Source organism: Alexandromys fortis, unplaced genomic scaffold, assembly GCF_014885135.2.
Source record: "Alexandromys fortis isolate MF-2015 unplaced genomic scaffold, M_Fortis_MF-2015_v1.1 scaffold_120, whole genome shotgun sequence".
Taxonomy (NCBI): Eukaryota; Metazoa; Chordata; class Mammalia; order Rodentia; family Cricetidae; genus Alexandromys; species Alexandromys fortis.
In genome coordinates, this window is record NW_026067999.1 from 1,863,320 (window position 1) to 1,881,659 (window position 18,340).

The 18,340-nt window shown below is 41.1% G+C and overlaps 1 protein-coding gene across 2 annotated transcripts in view; it reads left to right on the top strand.

Annotated features, from left to right (window-relative positions):
• Nucleotides 1-17,086, top strand: part of Ctps2 (CTP synthase 2) — a 116,178-nt gene extending 99,092 nt beyond the window's left edge. For both annotated transcript variants that reach the window (XM_050160595.1, XM_050160596.1), the window contains 2 exons: nucleotides 13,034-13,142; nucleotides 15,126-17,086. In XM_050160595.1, the coding sequence (XP_050016552.1) occupies nucleotides 13,034-13,103 (70 nt within the window). In that variant the 3' untranslated portion in view covers nucleotides 13,104-13,142; nucleotides 15,126-17,086. The remainder of the gene's footprint in view (nucleotides 1-13,033; nucleotides 13,143-15,125) is intronic.
• The last annotated feature ends 1,254 nt before the right edge of the window (nucleotides 17,087-18,340 follow it).

The window sequence follows — 18,340 nt, forward strand, 5'->3', positions numbered from 1 at the left end:
GAAAGGCCGGTGACTGCCTTGCTGGCCACACACTGCTATGAGGTGATTTATTTCGAGCTGTGTTTCTTTCAGAGAAGACTACTGCTTGTAAACAGCTCGAGCATGGGCCCTGCAAGGATGGCTCCTTGCCCTGAAATTCTCTCTGATGCATGTACAGGCAGCCTTGTCTTCACGGGGCAGAGTGTAAAGGTCGTACCTTTAGTAAGAACATCTGAGCTGTAACCTCTGCATTCCGCCCAGCCGAGAATATTTATCACTGAGCACTTGGGAGTTGTAAGAATATTATTTAGGGATTTAGAGCTGGTGAACCAAATCGTCAGCCACTCTGTTATCTACAGAATGGCAGCAGTTCTAACAGCTAATTACCCCCAGTTTTAGGCTTACAGCAGTCGGTTCAAGGGCATAATCATTCTAGGGTAGTATTTTTAGTTTTTTTATTAATTACTGAAAAGTACACGTAAAATCATTAAGGCAGTAAGATGGCCTAATGAGTAGAGGCACTTGCTGCCTAGCATGACAGGCTGAGTTTGGTCCCCAGGATCCACTTGGTGGAAGGAGAGAACTGACTCCCATGAGTTGTCCTCTGACCTCCACACATGCGCCTCCCCTCACCCCCACTAAAGTGTAATTTAAAAGTACATGCAGCCGGGCACGGTAGTACGTGTTTTTAGTCCAAGTGTTCAGGAGGCAGAGGAAGGCACAACTCTTGAGTTTGACTCTTAGCCTTGTCTACTATTAAGTTCAGGCCAACCAGGACTACACAGTGAGACACCCTCCCCCCCCAAAAAAAAAAGAATAAGGGAAGGAGGAGGAAGAAGGAAGGAAGAAGAGGAGAAGTAGCAGCAGTTGCTATCGCAGCCAGGTGTGGTGGTTCACACCTATAATTCTAGCACTTGGGAGGTGCAGGTAGGTGAGTCACCATGGGTTTGATGGCAACCTGGACTACAGATTGAAGCCTTGTTTCAAAATATAAAACAAAAAAATTAAACTAAGAGCCTTGTTTTGGTTCCACCTAAGAATACATGCGTATTCAGTAATTGTTGAGTCAAAATCAGAATATAGTTGTGCTCACAGCTCATATTCATGACAGTGACACAGGGTGCATTGCATACAGGGGTCAGTCAGGGACGAGATGTAAGGAGAGTCTGGAGAAAGAGTTTCAGGTTTTCTGTGCTCCCTTACTCCCTTCTGTGATATCAAGTGCACCCTCATTCCAGCACTGGCACACAGGTGTGTGTGTGTGTGTGTGTGTGTGTTTGTGTGTATGCGGGTGTTTCTGCCCATAGCATTTCATTTGAGACTTGGAGTTGAGGGATTTTTACTAAGGGCTTCATCATACAGGTGTTCTCTGCCTAGCATCCATCAAAATTCCAGCCTTCCTGAAGGAAAGCAGTGATCATCATAAATCACATATGCGAACAGTGTAAACTGGGAGAAGTGACCTGATTCAAATTGGTAGTGGAAAATTCATTCTGAAAGCCCTCAGCTATAGACTGACCCTACATGCGTTCTGAAAGATGGCAACTGCCAGGTTAATTCTTTTTGATAAGTACAATGAATCCATTTGCAGAGTAAATAAGTCTAATGGGAAATTATGGTCCATTCAATAAGTAATTGTAATCTTTGGTAATATGTCTCCTTCTGTGTCTAAATATTATCTGTCCTGTCTATAAGAGGTAAACACAAGGGTTGGAGAGATGGCTTAGCCCTTTGAAAATGCCTACAGTTCCTCCTGGGGACCTGACTTTGGTTCCCAGCACCTACATCTGGCAACTTAAAACCACCTATGAGTCCAGCTCAGGAGATCCACCACCTTCTTCTGGCCTCCTTGGTTACCTGCACACAAGTGGTATTTCCTAACAAAGACATGCACATATGCCTGTCTTTGAAAGGGAACCACAAGTTCGAATGGTCTTGCTAGCGTGGTTAGAGTGGAATCAGACTGCTTCATATAGTTATAAGAAAAATTTAGAAAACTTGGCCACTTGTGTCAGGAGTGAGGGGACAGAAACACAGCTCCTCTCAATGTTAGTCTTAGTTACAGGAATTTCCCAAGACTTTCAGGGACCTTGATTCAGGCCAAATTAGGGTTTGTGACTTGGGCACTGGAGAGAATTCAGTACTAGCTGCTATAATGAAGTAGAGTTGGAGAGTTTATTGAAGATATTTTAATATAGAGGGTCAAGAGAAAGAGAGGTGCTCAGAAGAAAGTACTACACAGTGAGAGCATAATGCGGGCTTCTCCCGATACTCACAGAAAGTAGGCCATAGCCGAGGTGAGTTCTGGCTCTGCAAGAGACACGCACAGTGACTCATCTGAGCAGTAGCCACATATACAAGTTGCATCAAAAAAGCTTGCTTAGAAATCTTTTTCCCCCTTTTCTTTTTCATTTGATAAAAGATATCTGAGGTGGCTCTGGAGATGCCTTGAATGGAGTTATAGTCTGGTAAGGAGAAATCAGGAACCATTAGGGTTGCATTAAGGACTTTAGTTTATGTCTTTTCCCTATAAATGGGTTTCTGATGAAAATTCTTAGAAAATGTTTTATAGATAGAAAGGGGAAAAGACTTTTTTTTGAGATTTTAATTATTTTTACTTTCTGTGTATGGGGTGTTTTGCCTGCATGTATATTTGTACACCATGTGCATGCAGTATCCACTGGGACCAGAAGAGTTGTCAGATCCTCTGTAACTGGAGTTACAGACTGATGGAAGTCACCATATAGGTGCTGGGAACCAAACCTGTATCTTCTGGAAGAGCAGTCAGTGAGTTCTCTTAACTACTGAGCTATCTCTCCAGCCCTGAAATGGGTCTTAAGCAGCTAGAAACTAATTGTACTGGAATTCTCGATTCTCTATTGGCAAGAGGCTTTAATTGGTTTCCAGGGCGAGGAGCTCCTCTCTGCTTCCCATGTTCCCAAAACATTCCTGGTCTTCCATTTCTACCTTTATTGTTCTAAGTAGAATATGCTAAGGTGCATATAATGGGGAATTCTTTAGTCTTTAGAAACAAAGAGTCTATATAACCTGTGTGAGGAATTCCTCTGGGGATGGTGCTGGTGATTGAACTCCAGGCCTTGCTCTTGTTAAGTGTGCAGTCTTATACTGAGTCATGCTCCTCAGCCCCAGCCTGGGAATTCCATTTTAAAGCAGCAGAAGGATACTGTTTTCAGTACATGTGTTTCTCTGTCTGCCCTGCATAGCTCTTATGCCCAGTCGCTATGCAACAAGTTTAAGAATGGCTTCTAGTTTTATGATGTGGGCATCGGTCAGGCCCATTTGTAGGTTGGAGTAAAACTCTTGCTTGGGTAGTGCTCCTTCTGTATCAGAGCACAAGAACTCAGGTACAGACAGTCCACAGTCCACAGGAATACAACTCTTTGGGGAAGCAGGGCTTTAAAGGATAAAACAGGGCTTTTAAGACGATTGAGTAACATTTTATTATAGGTTTTGGACCTTGAATTATGACTCCAACGAACATTTACTGTCTCTTGTACAAAGAGATCATCTTTTCATGGAAAACCAAGAGGCATAGTGGTATAAAAACAATAGAGAAGGTACTTGATGATGCATTGTATTTGACTGACTATTGCAGACCAAACTCAAAAGTCAGAACTACTTCATAATGAAAAGAGTTCTTAAAGGAAGTGTGTTTCTGGAGTCTGACTCTTCCATTTCCTGCTCCCCTTCTAGATTGAACTTCTAGTGTAAGTCCATTGTTTTCTTCCCATATTGTAGTAAGGAGGGGGGGGGTTGTTCTGTCCCACCCAGCTAGCTTACACCTGAAATAATCACACAGAAATTGTATTAATTAAATTACTGCTTGGCCCATAAACTCTAGCCTCTTTTTGGCTAACTCTCACATCTTGATTCAACCCATTTCTAATATTTCTAGTATGTCACCATGAGGTTGTGGCTTACCGGGAAAGATTCAGCATGTCTGACCTGGCAGCTTCATGGCAGCTCTCTCTGTCTCTGCTTCCTTCTTCCCAGAATTCAGTTCTGTCTCCCCACCTACCTAAGTTTGCCCTATCAAAAGGCCAAGGCAGTTTCTTTATTCAACCAAATGAAAGCAACATATAGACAGAAGAACCTCCTACACCACCATATGTTCTTGCCACTTTTTTTTTTTGAGTGATGCTGAGTATTAAACCCAGCCAGTGCTTTGTACATGCTCCAGCCTTGGGCTCCATCCCTGGCCTACTATGGCACCTTCATCTTTGAATCCTGGAGGCAGTCAGAGAAGGAACACATTTCATTCACATTGTCTCTGTCTGTCTTTCTAAATCACACACTGACTTCCAACCTGAGACGCGTTACTTCTCTGTTGATTTCAAGATGCAATGTTACAGAAAATTTGGGGGAAAACACCCATAAGCTCAACAACCTAAGATAATCACTGTATTAAATTTTAAATATTTATATCTAGTCTTTCTACCTGTTCTTTTTGGTTGTAGTTATGTGGTAGTTTCAATGAGACTGGCCCCCATAGACTCATGTTGGAATGCTTACTAGTTACAACAGTTGGTGGAACTGTTTAGGAAGAAGTAAGGGGTGTGGCCTTGTTGGAGGGGGCTTGGCCTTGTTGGAGGAGATGTGTCACTTGGCTTGGGCTTTGAGGTTTCAAAATCCTGCACTATTCCCAGTTAAAACTCTCTGCCTCATGGTTGTCGTCTCAACATATGAGCTCTCAGCTATTGCTCCAGTACCGTGCCTGCTTGCCTATTGTCATGTTTCCCACCATGATGGTCATGGATTCACTCTCTGAAGCTGTAAGCAAGTTGCCTTGGCCATGGTGTCTCTTCACAGCAACAAAAAGTAAGCTACGTATAATAGTGAATATATGTATTTTCCCCCCAATTTTTTTTATTTTGTAAGCTTTCAAGTATATTAGCAAGATAGAAGATTAGTCCAGCAAACCTCGTAGCCATCTGAGCACATTTACCAGTTGTTATAGCTCTGTTACGCTCCCTTTCTCCCTCTATCTTCTGTATACAAGTTTTCTTTTGACCTTTTAAAAGTTGCAAACATGGTGGCACTTCATACCTAAATACTTCATAAAATTTCCTAAAATTAAGACATTTTTCACACAGGTCCATGTCACCCCTAAGAAAATTAACATTCACTTCCAATGGCATTATCTACTATTCAGCCCGTACTTTTAGCTTTGTAGGAGAGTCTAACTTATCCCAGGCTAGCTTCCAGCTCAATATGTACTTGAGAATTATCTCGAATTCTTCCCGCCACCTCCCTGGTACTGGTACTGGGATTGCGGGCTTGTACTATCACACTGGTATGTGCTGCTGAGGATTGAACCCTAGAGTCTTTTCATGCTGTGCTAGCACTATACTGAGCATTTAGACCCTAAGCTTTGGAGTTGGGTAGAACTTGCTGAATCCAAATCCAGCTCTTCTTTCCTGAATGGTTTGGACCTCATCTTTCTTTGCACTTGTTTCTTTATAAAAAAGTTTCTTTGGAGCCAAGAAGGCAGATCTCTATGAGTTCAAGGCCAGCCAGGGATACATAGTGAGACCTTGTCTCAAAAAAGGGGGCAGATAGTTATGGATTAATGTTATAGTGTAGTATTCATAAGGCCCTGGACTGTATCCTAGCAATGCACCACATACAGTCCCCCCCCACACACACGCAAGGTAAAAACGTTCATAGTTTACATGGTCATAATGAAGACTAAGTTTCCCACTATACATAAATAATTTTACACAATGCCTGATCTATGATAGAAACTTAAATGTGAATTACTATTATTCTAATATTGTTACTAATTTTACCTTAGTTCCAGCTACCTTCATCTTTTACTTAGTACAAAGCCTTTTGCCTGGACTTCCCTGCCTCTGGTTTTTCTTTTTCTAATCCTCCTAATCTATCATCTGCCATTAGAATGGTCTTCCCACATGATTTTGCAGCTCAAAAACCCTCAAAGGCTTACCTTGGTTTGTAGATTAAAATGCACATAAATCCATACAGAATATCTCGAAGTCTTGAGAATGCCCCAGAGAGGTTTAATGCCTTTGCCTCCTGACTATTGATATATGTTCTGGACCTGCTTAGTGAGAGGGAACACCAGTCTATATCCTATGAGGACGTCAGCTCACGGGGCATGTGAAGGTGGGCACGGGGCTGGGGGACACTGTACTGTGTTAGCACTGTACCTTTCTCTCTCCAAGCCTTACAGTCTAAGGCTTGCCTTCCTCACTTTCCTGCTCCAAACGAAAGACTCAGAGGTTCTCCTCTGCACCTGTGTGCCTTTCAGTTTCCAGTACTCTTGAGCCCACCTTGACTTTTGGCCTTCATGATTGATGCTGCTAGGGCCAATTATACAATATGTGCTCAAACGTTTTATTGCTGTGGTGGTGGTTTTGATGGTGGAGTTGAGGCTTCTGGGTCTGCATCTGTCACTCATTGGAGGTTGTATCCCAAGTCGCCATTGTCCACCCTTAGGGCTGCTGTGAGGAATAGTGGCAAGAGGCTTGGTAAACTTATATCAAAAGACTGCTTTTGCTCCTTTGTTACATTGGGAAAGAAAGCCCAATCTTTTTTTTTTAAGCAGTTCTTTTCAACATCTTTTCAACGCCCGCCCCCTTCCCCCCGCATGATTGTTTGACTTTAGCCCATACTGTGAGGGTTTTTTTTTTTTCTGGTAAATTATTGTTAATAAGTCACATCTGAGTACTCCTTCTTTTGGGGATTATGCATTGGTTAAAAGGCCTCTTTATAGGCTGCACTTCACTGTGGTGTTGATAATACGGTTGCCAGCGAGCAATGGCGTTCATAGTGATACAGACCACTGTGCTTTGAAAGCCCTGCCTGGGTTGAAGTCTCCTGTTTACTATGAGATGCAAAACTCATTCAGAGCATACTAAGTTTTTATTCCTTGCTCTTGTGTTTTATGGCTTTCAGGGGCCCTTTGAGAAACAAGAAAGTCTAGCAGTACCAATGCTTTGGGGAAAACTGTGCATGGCAATGTGTTTTTAAAACACACTTTTTCACACGAAATGGATTTTGATACAAAGTATTGTAGGAGCTCATGCATGCTGTGAGTCTTAACTATGCCATTAGACTTGTTTTAAAATTTTAACCATCTCTTTCTATTAATAGAGAAGAAGTGATTTAATGGCTGCTTCAGGGTAGCATAAGAGGTGGGATATATGGAGCATCACCACACCCTTCCCCTAGTATCTTAGACTGTTTTTATATACTGGTAATTTATTAGGAGTAAGGTGTCATTGACAGAAAGGTTATTCATTACTTTTAAATCAATAACTATAATTTAAAACTTTTTCAAATGACTGAAATGTTTTGCCATTTGGTATAGTGCTGGCCTAGCATGTATGAAGCCCAGGGTTCCATCCCTAGCACCATGTAAACAAGCTTTGACAGATCACATCAGCAATCTAGCACTTATGAGGTAGAGGCAAGGGGAGCAGAAATTTGAGGTCATTCTTGGCTACATAGTGGATTTGCAATCAGTATGATCTACAGAAGACTGTCTCAAAAACAAATAAACACGGAGACCATTGTGGTCAAGCCTTGAAAGTCAGAGTAGTGTCCTAGAAAAGCAATTCCCACCTGTACTGAAACTGATGGTTTTTATCTTGCCACTGTTAGAACCCAGACCGGAAGCACAGAGGGCTGTGAGCAGGACAGCAACACACCCAGTCTTTCTGACATCTGGAGGTGGAAGGCAGCCTGACTGCTTTCACATTGCATAGTCTCACATTAACCAAGCCCCACTCCCTGTCCTCTCACGTAGCCTAGTCACATACGCCTTATTCCCGTGCCTTGGTCAAGTAGCATAGGATACATACTAACAAAGCCTGCTTCTTTGTGAATGACCTCCCTTTCCCCTGGAAGCGGTTAAGAGTAGACTCCTTGCTTTGTCGGTAGAACTGAAGCTTCTTATTTCAAATCCCCAGCTAAAAATCTTACATAAAATATGGTTTGACTTGAGCCAGGTAGTGGTGGTACACACCTATAATCACAGCACTCGGGAGGTAGAAGCAGGCACATCTCTCTGAGTTTGAGGCCAGCCTGGTCTATAGCATGTTCCAGGACAATCAGGGCTACACAGAGAAACCCTGTCTCAGAGGGAGAGGGAGGGAGAGAGGGAGAGGGAGGAGAGAGAGAGGGAGGGAGAGGAAGATCCATGAACTACTTTTTAAAATAAGAGAGTTTCCACAACTTGCAGGACATGTGCATGAGAGATATTTGCTATGATTTTAATGTCATACATAGAAAAGCCTTTAAAAAGCATTTTTTGAGGAAATAATGATAATCATGACTACCATAGTGATTATAGTTTATTTTTAGTCATTTATTGTTTTTTAAGTTTACTTATAACATTTTTATTTTGCATGCATGATACTTTGTGTGTGTTGTGTGTTGAGACAACAACTTTCAGAAGTCAGTTCTCTTCCTTTCACCAAGGGGTTCTTTGGATCGAACTCAAGTTCTTGGGCTTGGCGGCAGGCATCTTTACCTGCTGAGCCATCTGGCTGGCCCCATTAGTTTTAAATCAATAGTCTCCATTAAAACTTTCTCAGATGATGGAAATGTTCAATAATCTGCACTATTCAAAAATGGCAGTCATTAGCCACAAATGGCAAAGTGCTAGTATAAGTAAGGAATGGAATTTTAAATTCCATTTCACTCTTAATTGTTTTAAATGTAAATAGCCATGGTTACTTGTACTTATATTGAATAATTTTAAAACTGTGCCTTCCTAAAATGTAACAAGAGCTATATGTGTCTGTTTTGTGACACTTATTAGAATTGAACATGAAAACCTCTAGTATTTAGCTAGGCATAGTGCTGGTCTTTAATTCCATATGCACAAAGATGAGGCAGGAGGATTGTGAGTTTGAGGCTGTGTGGACTACATTGCAGAATCATTTTCCTTTAACAACAACAAAAGATCCTAGTGTGTGTGTGTGTCTGCGTGTGTGTCTGTAGATTATTTAAAAAGATGGGTTATTTTAAAATGGAGCTGTGATAGTTTTAGTGAAATATGCCTGTCTATGTGCATATCTAGCTTATGACTGACTTTTGAATTTGTTTTGTGTGAAATAAAAATGATCCCTTAAACCCTGCAGGCCCCAGAGTGGCAAGCACATTTTCTAGTCTGTTGCAGAAACTGGTGTTGTTTTCTGTTTGTTTGGTGATCCACATTTTATTTCTCTCACTTGTTTCTTGCTTCCAGATGAATGCTTTAAATCAGCAAGTTTAGCAGGAACGCCTAGTCTGATAATTCTGTTCTTGAGTGTCGTGGTTTATTGTTCTACCTAGTCTCAGAACGCTTAGGAAATATTTTTAACCTTAGCCATGAATAAATTCAAGCTGAGCCTCAATTTGCTTGACTCAGGTTGTTCCATTCTAATGCACTGACAGCTCGGTGAAGACAACTTTCAGGTAGAAAATGAGAGCTGGTGGGCTAGAGTCAAACCATCTGAGGGCTCTGGTGGGGAATTCTGCCTGGTACAGGAAATAATTCATTCTTACATTAATTTTTGTTTTTTAAATTAATTTAAAAATTATTTTTAGTAAATAATTTGGAAACTTAAATTTTCCGAATTTAATGGTTTTTCCTGACTCTATATTTCCCTAAATTTTGAGAGCATGTCATAGGAACATGTAACTTTCATGAATAGCAAAAGCTTATTTTTATGTAATTTTCAGACCAGATTTATATATCTCTGACTAATCTCTGATGAAGTTGTAGTTGTTTGGATTTTTAATTAATTAGTTAGTTAATTTTGAGATAGGCTCTCACTCAGAAGCCTACAATATCTTGGAACTCACTCCAGAGTCTAGGCTGGCTTCAAATTTATCATCCATCTTCCTTTCCCAGCATTGTGAGTACTGAGATAACAGGCAGGGACTCCCATGCCCAGTTTTTGCAGGGCTAGGGATTGGAGGCAAGCACTCTTTCAACAGAGCTAAATCTCCAGCCCTTGGGTCAATCTTAAAAAACAAAAACAAAAACAAACCAACTACTAAAACAAGCTTCAGTCATTTTATACAGCAGTACGGGTGCTTTTCCCCAGCTAAAGAGTGCAACTGGGAGATGTTATTTGACTTTAATAATAACAAGGATATGTGGTTTTTTTTATATCTTCAGCTAACATATATTCCATTTCTGACCAATTCTTAACGTTTTACTGCCTGTTTTCTCTGGTCTGCTGCTCCCATGCCCCTGCGGAAAGTCCAGAAGGAGAGCGGCTAAACAAAGGGAGCCGTGGATGATGTGTTCTGTCTGCTTATCGGTAGTCACTCTGTGAGTGTAGACTAGGGGAGTTTTCTAGTCTGTCTGCATAGACCTTCTCCAGCACTTTGCCGGTTTCTTTTAAAAGAACAAAAGTGAAATTTCACCTGTTAAGGAATACAGACTTTTATTGCTATTTGGGTTAGCAAATGCTTGGCCAAAGTCAGGGATGGCTCAGGCATGAAGCACGACAGTCTTTATCAGGAAATGAAGACCCAGGGAAACCTTAGTTTGTTCTCCTTCTGTCTCTCTGTTTCCCTCCATCTCCCCCTCTCTCCCTATCGTCCTCATTTCTCTCTCCTTCCCTCACTCTCTCCACCCTCTCTCTTTCTCCCTGTGTGTGTGTATGTCAGAGGACAACTTTATGGAGTTGTTTCGCTCCATTCAGTTTTCATGTGGTAGCTTCTGGAGATTGAATGCGGGTATTCAGGCTTGCACAGCAAGTGCTTTATCTGCTGAGTTATCTCACTGACCTCTTTAGTGTTTTCTGTTATAGCACAGCTGATGAACAGCAGGAGAAACATGAGGAAATATAAGTGGACAAAGAGGATGTGATATGACAATAAACTGGGAGAACTTAGCAAAGCTGACTTGTTCGGTTGCTTTTTTTTTTTTTTTTTTTTTTTTTTTTTTTTTTTTTTTTTCTTTCACTTCAGGGTCTGAAGATCCTCTTCAGGGAGGGTCAAAGTGCCTGTTTTAGGGCAGAAGGGCAGATGGGTCTTCAAGAGACCTTCCTGTGTATACTTTCGTTATGGGGGGCCCACCAGAGAAGACCACTCAGACACAGTTAATAGCCTAGTCAAAGTCTTTATTCCAGCTGCTGGGACTACTCTCCGGTATTCAGGACCCAACTTTGGCCCAGAGATTTTAGAGCAAGTGGCTTTTGGAAGCAAAACCCACATCTGGTTATCTTGCTCAGCAGCTGTAGGGGGAGGTTTTGCACAAGCAAGCAGCTTAAGAAAAACTAAGATGAGCAGATATGGAGGGAGAGGTTTGCACGAGCAGGCGGTTGTTTAACAGGAGCCAGGATAAATTAACTGGGTATCTTGGCCTTGGGTTCCTACAATAGATTCAGGTAATTTTCCCATGGGATTTGCCATCAAGGAGATAAAATCCTAGTCAAGTCCCAAATGGTCTCATGAAGAGTGTGGGGTGGAGGAACCCCTGCACTGTCTTGCCCTGTCATACCACCTCAGATTCCTTTACTTTAAAATGTTCACTATGCCAAGGTGCCATATTTTGGAGTAGTGTGGCCTAGACCCTCTCATTGTTAAAGAAAATGATTGTTGGGGGAGCAGGAGGGAAATGGGAGGAGGTGGAAATTTTTAATTGAATAATAAAAAAATAAAACAAAAAAAGTATAATGATTGTTGTCAGAGGGATAAAAAGTGAAAAACCTCCAGTATTGAACTAATAGCTCGTGCACTTGTGAACAAATTGTCTTCAGTAGGTGCAGGACAACGTGGTACTCAACCTCAGACAGATTGAGTCTCTCATCTAGATTAGCACAAAATGAAGGGATTTGTCAATTCTGCTTTTCTTTTCCTTAAAAGTTTTGTTTGAGAGGGTTCCAGCTATGGTCTTCTGGCTGCATTGCTTTGGTTCTGTGATAAGGCAGAACTTGGTGGGAAGCACATGGTAAGAGAAAACTGATTACATTATGCTGGCTAGGAGGCAAAAAGGGAGAAGAGGGGCTGAAGTCCCAGTAGCCCCATCAAGGTGTGCCCATAGTGACCACATTTCCACTTGCCTTACTTCTTTCAAAAATGTCTTCGTGTGTGTGTGTGTGTGTGTGTGTGTGTGTGTGTGTGTGCGCGTACATGTGATGTATTTGCATACGTGTCTGCCACAGTGAGGACAGTGGAGGTCAAAGGACAACTTTTGGGATCTGGGTGTTGGATTCAGATCTTAAGGCTCTACACAAAGTGCTTTAACCAGCTGAGCCATATTGGTGGCCCTCCTTCTTTACAAAATATCTATAATTAAACAAAAATTTAAGGTTACCCTAGAAGTATATGTCAGTATGTATCAAATACTGAAAGTATTCCTCTTGGTATCCTCACTTGCCTTTCTTTTCTCCTCCCTCCCACTAGTCATCTTCATCCCCCTAGACAGTTTTACTTCATGTGCATGATTTTATGTATTTTCTGTAAAATAATAGGAAGTACAAAATGCTAAAACATAAACATTGTCTTTCTGAGTCTGGGTTAGTTCTCTGCATACGATCATCTCAGCTGCATCCATCCCGCAGCTCTCATGACTTCTTTTGAGACAGAAGTTTACAGTAGCCTCGGTTGGCCTGGAACTCTTTGGCAATCCTCCTGCCTCAGCCTCATAAATTCTGGGATTACAACTGTGAGCCACCACTCCTGGCTTCAGACTTTCATACGAAATCAGATTATTGATAGAACCTGAGTAGAAAGCAAGCCACAGGCACAGGGGCAGGCAGCCGAGCAGTCAAGGCTTTGTGGAAACGGACAGCTAATCTGTAGTCTGTGCTTTCTACATTTCAACCCTTGAAACGCTTTCCTTAAGTTTCTGAAGAACTAACTTAGGACTTGTGATGAAGGCAAGTAATCAGCTGCTCTGAGCAAAGAAGGACCAGTGCATGTGGTTAGACTACAGAATGATCATAGAATATCACTTAGTATTTCTTTTACATGGGTCTTCACTATAGAACAGGTTTGGAGCTACAACTTGACTACTTGTGGCTTTTTTTTAAACATCTTGCTGAGTAATTTTTCTCTGTTATAGTGATGCCTACAGTGATATCAGCGACGACAGCTTTTCAGAGGCAAAGCTAGCTGAACTGGAAATCAACTGAAGCTCTTTATGCCTCGGGAATGACAGGGGCCACCTGAAGGTAAGAAAGCATTTTGGGGAATCATTTGTTTGTCTTACAGGAAGCTGGCATCTTGATAGAGATGGCAGCATTACAGGACTTGGTTTGCAGGGTCCTTCTCAGACCAGATTTAGCCTCAGTGCTATCAAGAGACAGTATTTGGGAGAGAGGGCATGTGTCTGAGGCCAGGAATGAGCATATCAGTACCTATAAATTACTGGTTAGAACTGTAATAGTCTATTTTGGAAGTTGACCAGAAAAAGCTTTGTTAACACCAGATAATATTTTCTGCTATGGGCTGTCCCAGCTATTCTGTCACTGCAACGAGAAAGCAGCCTTAGGCACTATAGAAATAAGTGGATGTGGCTGGGTGCCAATACAACTTTATTTACAAAAACTGTCTGCTAATTGTGTGTATATGTTCCATGTCTATAGTGCCAACACTCAGACAGTGCAGTTCAAAATAATCCTCAGGTACACAGTGACTTGATTATATTAGATGTTATCTTAAAAACAAAAACAACCCCCCCAACCTACTTGCTGAATAAATTACAGTTATCCATTTATGAAAAGCTCAAATCATAGTTAAAATCACTGACTTTTATGTTGTTTAATTCTTCCTTTTCTTTTTAAATGATACCTTGGGGCAGTGAGATGGCTTTGCTGGTAAGAGCACCTGCTATGCCAGCCTGATGACTTGATCTCATGTTGGGAGGAGAGAACTGATTCCTGGAATTTGTCCTCTGACCTTCACACACATGCTGTGGCACAACTGTGCTTCTCTCTCTCTCTCTCTCTCTCTCTCTCTCTCTCTCTCTCTCTCTCACACACACACACACACACACACACACACATTTATACAATACACATTAGTAAAAAATAAAATTTGAAATAGGGAGCTAGAGAGATGGTTCAGTTGTTTAAAGTGCCGGTCAGAGGATCCAAGTTTGATTCCCAGCACCCACATCATGGCTCATGCCTATCTATGACTATCATAACTATTCTCCAATTCCATGCTATCTGGTGTCTTCTTCTGGCCTCTGTGGGCATCAGGCATGTGCATGGTGAACAAGTACACATACAAGCAAACACTCATCACATAAAATGAAATAAATAAATCTTTTAAAAGTTTAAAAAAAATAAAGTTCAACAAAATAAAGCTAAAGACCATCTTCCTAAATGTGTTGTAGGCCACTCATAGCAGAGCAGATTCTCTTGGTTTTATATAAAATAAAATATGATTGAGTCTGGAGAGATGAGTCAGTAGTTAAGAGTACTTATGGCTCTTATAGGGGGCCTGGGTTCAGTTCACAGAACCCATAATGGAGTTTACAACCATCTGTGTCTCTGGTTCCAGGGGATCTGATGCCCACTTCTAACTTCTGAGAGCACCAGGCACACATGCAGTGTACATACATGCATGTAGGCAAAACACTCAAACATAAATAAATAAATAAGTCCAAGAAATAAAAATTATAAGGTAGTGTTGTATCTTTGCAAGAAGAGGCTAGAGACAGGATTGATGTTCAAGAGCAGCTTATTTCCTCTGTTACTATATTTTATAAGAGAGAACAGCATCATGGATAGTGTTATTAAGTTTATACTTGGAGCCAGATGCCACTTGGAATGACACTAAAGGTTATGGCAGGCCTTGGGTTGGGTATGCTAGTATTTAGTTGGAACAACAACTTTTGTACAACTTGTCAAGAGTTCAGTGCTCTGTTCACCTGGGCCTGTTGCTCAGTGATAGCGCGCTTGACTGCTTTGCCTGGGGCCCAAGTTCAGTTTCCAGAAGTACCAAACTAAAAAGGAACCACAAAGAGTTGTATCACTCTACTAGGAGCTCTCTGAGCTCTCTGTTGATTTTTCTGTTTATCTGAGGCTACTGTTGTCATAAGTGGGGTGGTCTCAAGCTAAAATGCTGTAAAGATTAACAGCGATGATTTTAAAGGTGCTTATTATTTACTTTTTGATGTAACTAATGCTTACCTTTTCTTTTTAAAGCCTCTGAAGTAATTATACTTAAGATGAAAGAATTATCTGAAGAAACCACCACCCTGTTCCCTAGACACGGGCTATGAAGATTCAAAGGGAATCGGAAAATGTTTACTTCATGAAAGAGTACCAAAGGGATTCTTTTCTTTCCCCCTAGAGGCAGCCTGTAGCACTCACACATTTCTGTACTTAATTGAATGTCATTCAGCAGCAATTCTGGGGGCAGAAAGTGTTTCTGTGTTTTGTCCGGAACATAGTTAGGTCAAAGTGGTAAGCAAGAACCAGGGGAGCTTTGCCTTCCCAATATTGTGTGGGGAAGGTGGCAGACATATGCTATAACCAATTTTGGGTTTAAAAATGAGTTATTCTTTTACCTGGATATGAAGTATATGTTAATGTGGGCGTTAAGATGACTTCAGTTTCTCATTCTGTTTATTTTCAGTTAAAAGTGAAAGATGGCTTAGTAGTTAAGAATGCTTGCTGTTCTTTCAGTGGATCTGGGTTCAATTCCCAGCACCCACATGGCAGCTCACAACTGCCTGTAATTCCAAGATTTGACACCCTCTCACAAATATACATGCAGGAAAAACACCAATGCATGTAAAATAAAAATAAAATTTTAAAAAAGTGAAATTTAGAAGGTGCAAGACATGGGGTTGTAAGTAAGCCTGTTTTCTAAAATACAAAATGTAAAGAAAGGAGATTTGAAAACTCGGGAATCAGGATGAGTTGGGTCGAGTTCCTTCTCTTCAGCCCACATAGTGGAAGGAGCAAATCCCCTTCCACAGTTGTCTTCTGACCCCCGCATCACACACACACACACCTTTTTAATTTTAAAATTTAATAATCCTTTTGTTTTTAATTAAAAGTAATTTTTATTATTCTTTTGACAACCTCATACATGTATAGAATGAAATTTGGTCATTTTCCCCCTTTAACACCCTCTCCCCTCGCATTCTTACTGAAAGCCTTCTTCTCAACAAGTCCGCATCTTATTCTCATGTCTTTTTGTTGTTTCAGTTTTTGTAACTATTGTCTTTTTCTTTTTGAGATAGCACTGTGTAGCTTATTGTTGTCTTGAACTGACTGTGATCCTCTGGCTTCAGCCTCCCAAGTGTTAGGATTTTAGGTATGAGATGCTATGCCCTGCTCAACATCAGCAATTTTTTTTTTTTTGAGACAAGATTTGTCTCCATAGTCCTGGCTGCCCTGAAACTCATTCTGTAGACCAGGCTGGCTTCAAACTCACAACTGCCTTTGCCTTTCAAGTGCTGGGCTTAAAGGTGTGCACAAACATGCTTGGCTAGCATTTTTATAGCAAAAAGAACTATTTGAAAGTGGATAGTACAGCGGCATTCACTGATCCTGTACAGCTCTCGGTTTAATATAGCGACTCCAGAATTAACCCCTGTTCTTGTTAGTAGTAACTCCTCATTCCCTAGCAACGGTTAGATCCAGATTGATTGAGGCAACGTGGGAATAGAAGAAAGTGCAGACCAACATCTACACAAGAAGAATTATTCTTTAACCAGAACAGCTGAAAGACATCGGTCTTTCCTTGGACTGTGTGTGCATGTGGTACAGAAAAGAGGACTTTGGGGATGGAAGATTCCATCTGAAGAGCAGTTCCCTGAAGTCTCAGGTGGTAGATAGCAGGTTGGTATGCTCATCCTCCTATCAGAAAAGTCCTGGGTCCTAACGACCCATATGCTTTACCAGTCAAGTCAGCTTTTCAGCCTAGAGTTTCTCAGCCCACCTGAAGCTTTGTTTCGATTGTTGGCTTTAGCCCTTCAGCAGCTGCCAATCATTTTGTATAGATTTTATTACTCTAGTAGTTCATACAAGTGAAACTGTATGGCACGTGTGACTTTTTGTATCTGGTTTCTTTTACTGACCTTAATCTTGTCAAGGCTTACCCAAATGGTCGCATTCCTCCTTACAGCTCAATAAAATTCTGTTGTATGTGTTCACCACAGTTTAGTCATTGTCGATGGACCTTCGGCCTGTTGTGAATAGTGCTCCCACAAATCATCATGTGAGCCGGGCGATGGTGGCGCACGCCTTTAGTCCCAGCACTCGGGAGGCAGAGGCAGGCGGATCTCCGTGAGTTCGAGACCAGCCTGGTCTACAGAGCTAGTTCCAGGACAGGCTCAAAAGCCACAGTGAAACCCTGTCTCGAAAAACCTAAAAAAAAAAAATCATAAAAAAAAGAAACAAATCATCATGTGGAAATATTTGTTGTGAATTTGCTTTTGGTTCTGAGTATGCACCTAGGAGTAGGAGTGCTGTGGTATATGCTCTTTTTAACTTTATTTCAACAGTTTTTAGACTAAAGTTTATGTGTATGAGTGTTTTGCCTGTTTGTATGTATGTGTACCACCCTGAGATTAAAAGAAGGCATGAGATTCTCTGGAACTAAAGTTACAGATTGTTATGAGCCATTGTGTCCATGCTGGGACTCCAGTCTCAGTCCTCTGCAAGAGCAACAAGTGTTCTAAATTCCTGAGCCATCTCCCCAGCCCCCTAATTCGTTATTTTTTAATTCAAAATTAACTTAAAAAACACAGTGAACAAAGTAACAAGTTTACTTTTAAAACAGAATTTGTAGCACTGCAGAGATGGCTGAGTGGTTAAGAGTGCTTGTTCCTCTTTCTGATGACCCAAGTTCAGTTCCCAGCATCTTCACTGAACAACTTCCAAAGGCCTGTAATATCTCTAGGGGATCCAGTTACCCTCTTTTGGCATCTGTGGGCACCTGCATCCATGTGACATATATATATATATATTCACACTCACAAATACCACATAAATAAAAATAAGTATAAGTAAACTAATAGTCTAGACGTGTACTTCCCTTACTTGCCCTATTCATGGCCTGAGTGCTCATAAATGTATAAAAACACAGTTTGTGCTTCAAAGGAGAAAACATAATTTATTCAGGAGCCAAGTATGAGTGACCATGACCCAATAACACAAATTTAAGTTACCCAAAATGCCATGTTACAATGTAGTAACTTTCACAAGCTTTTTATAGTAACAGAACAAAGAAAATAAGGTGCTTTTCTAATACATGGGTGAAAATGTCAGGTAGGCAGTTTTCAGAAAAGCAGGGAAACATCTGCTATAGGCCTGATGACATTCTTAGCTTTTAAAATTAGTAGAAACTAAGGTTATGCTTGTATATTCCAAGTGGATTTGCCTAACAGTCACAAGGATGTTAGATC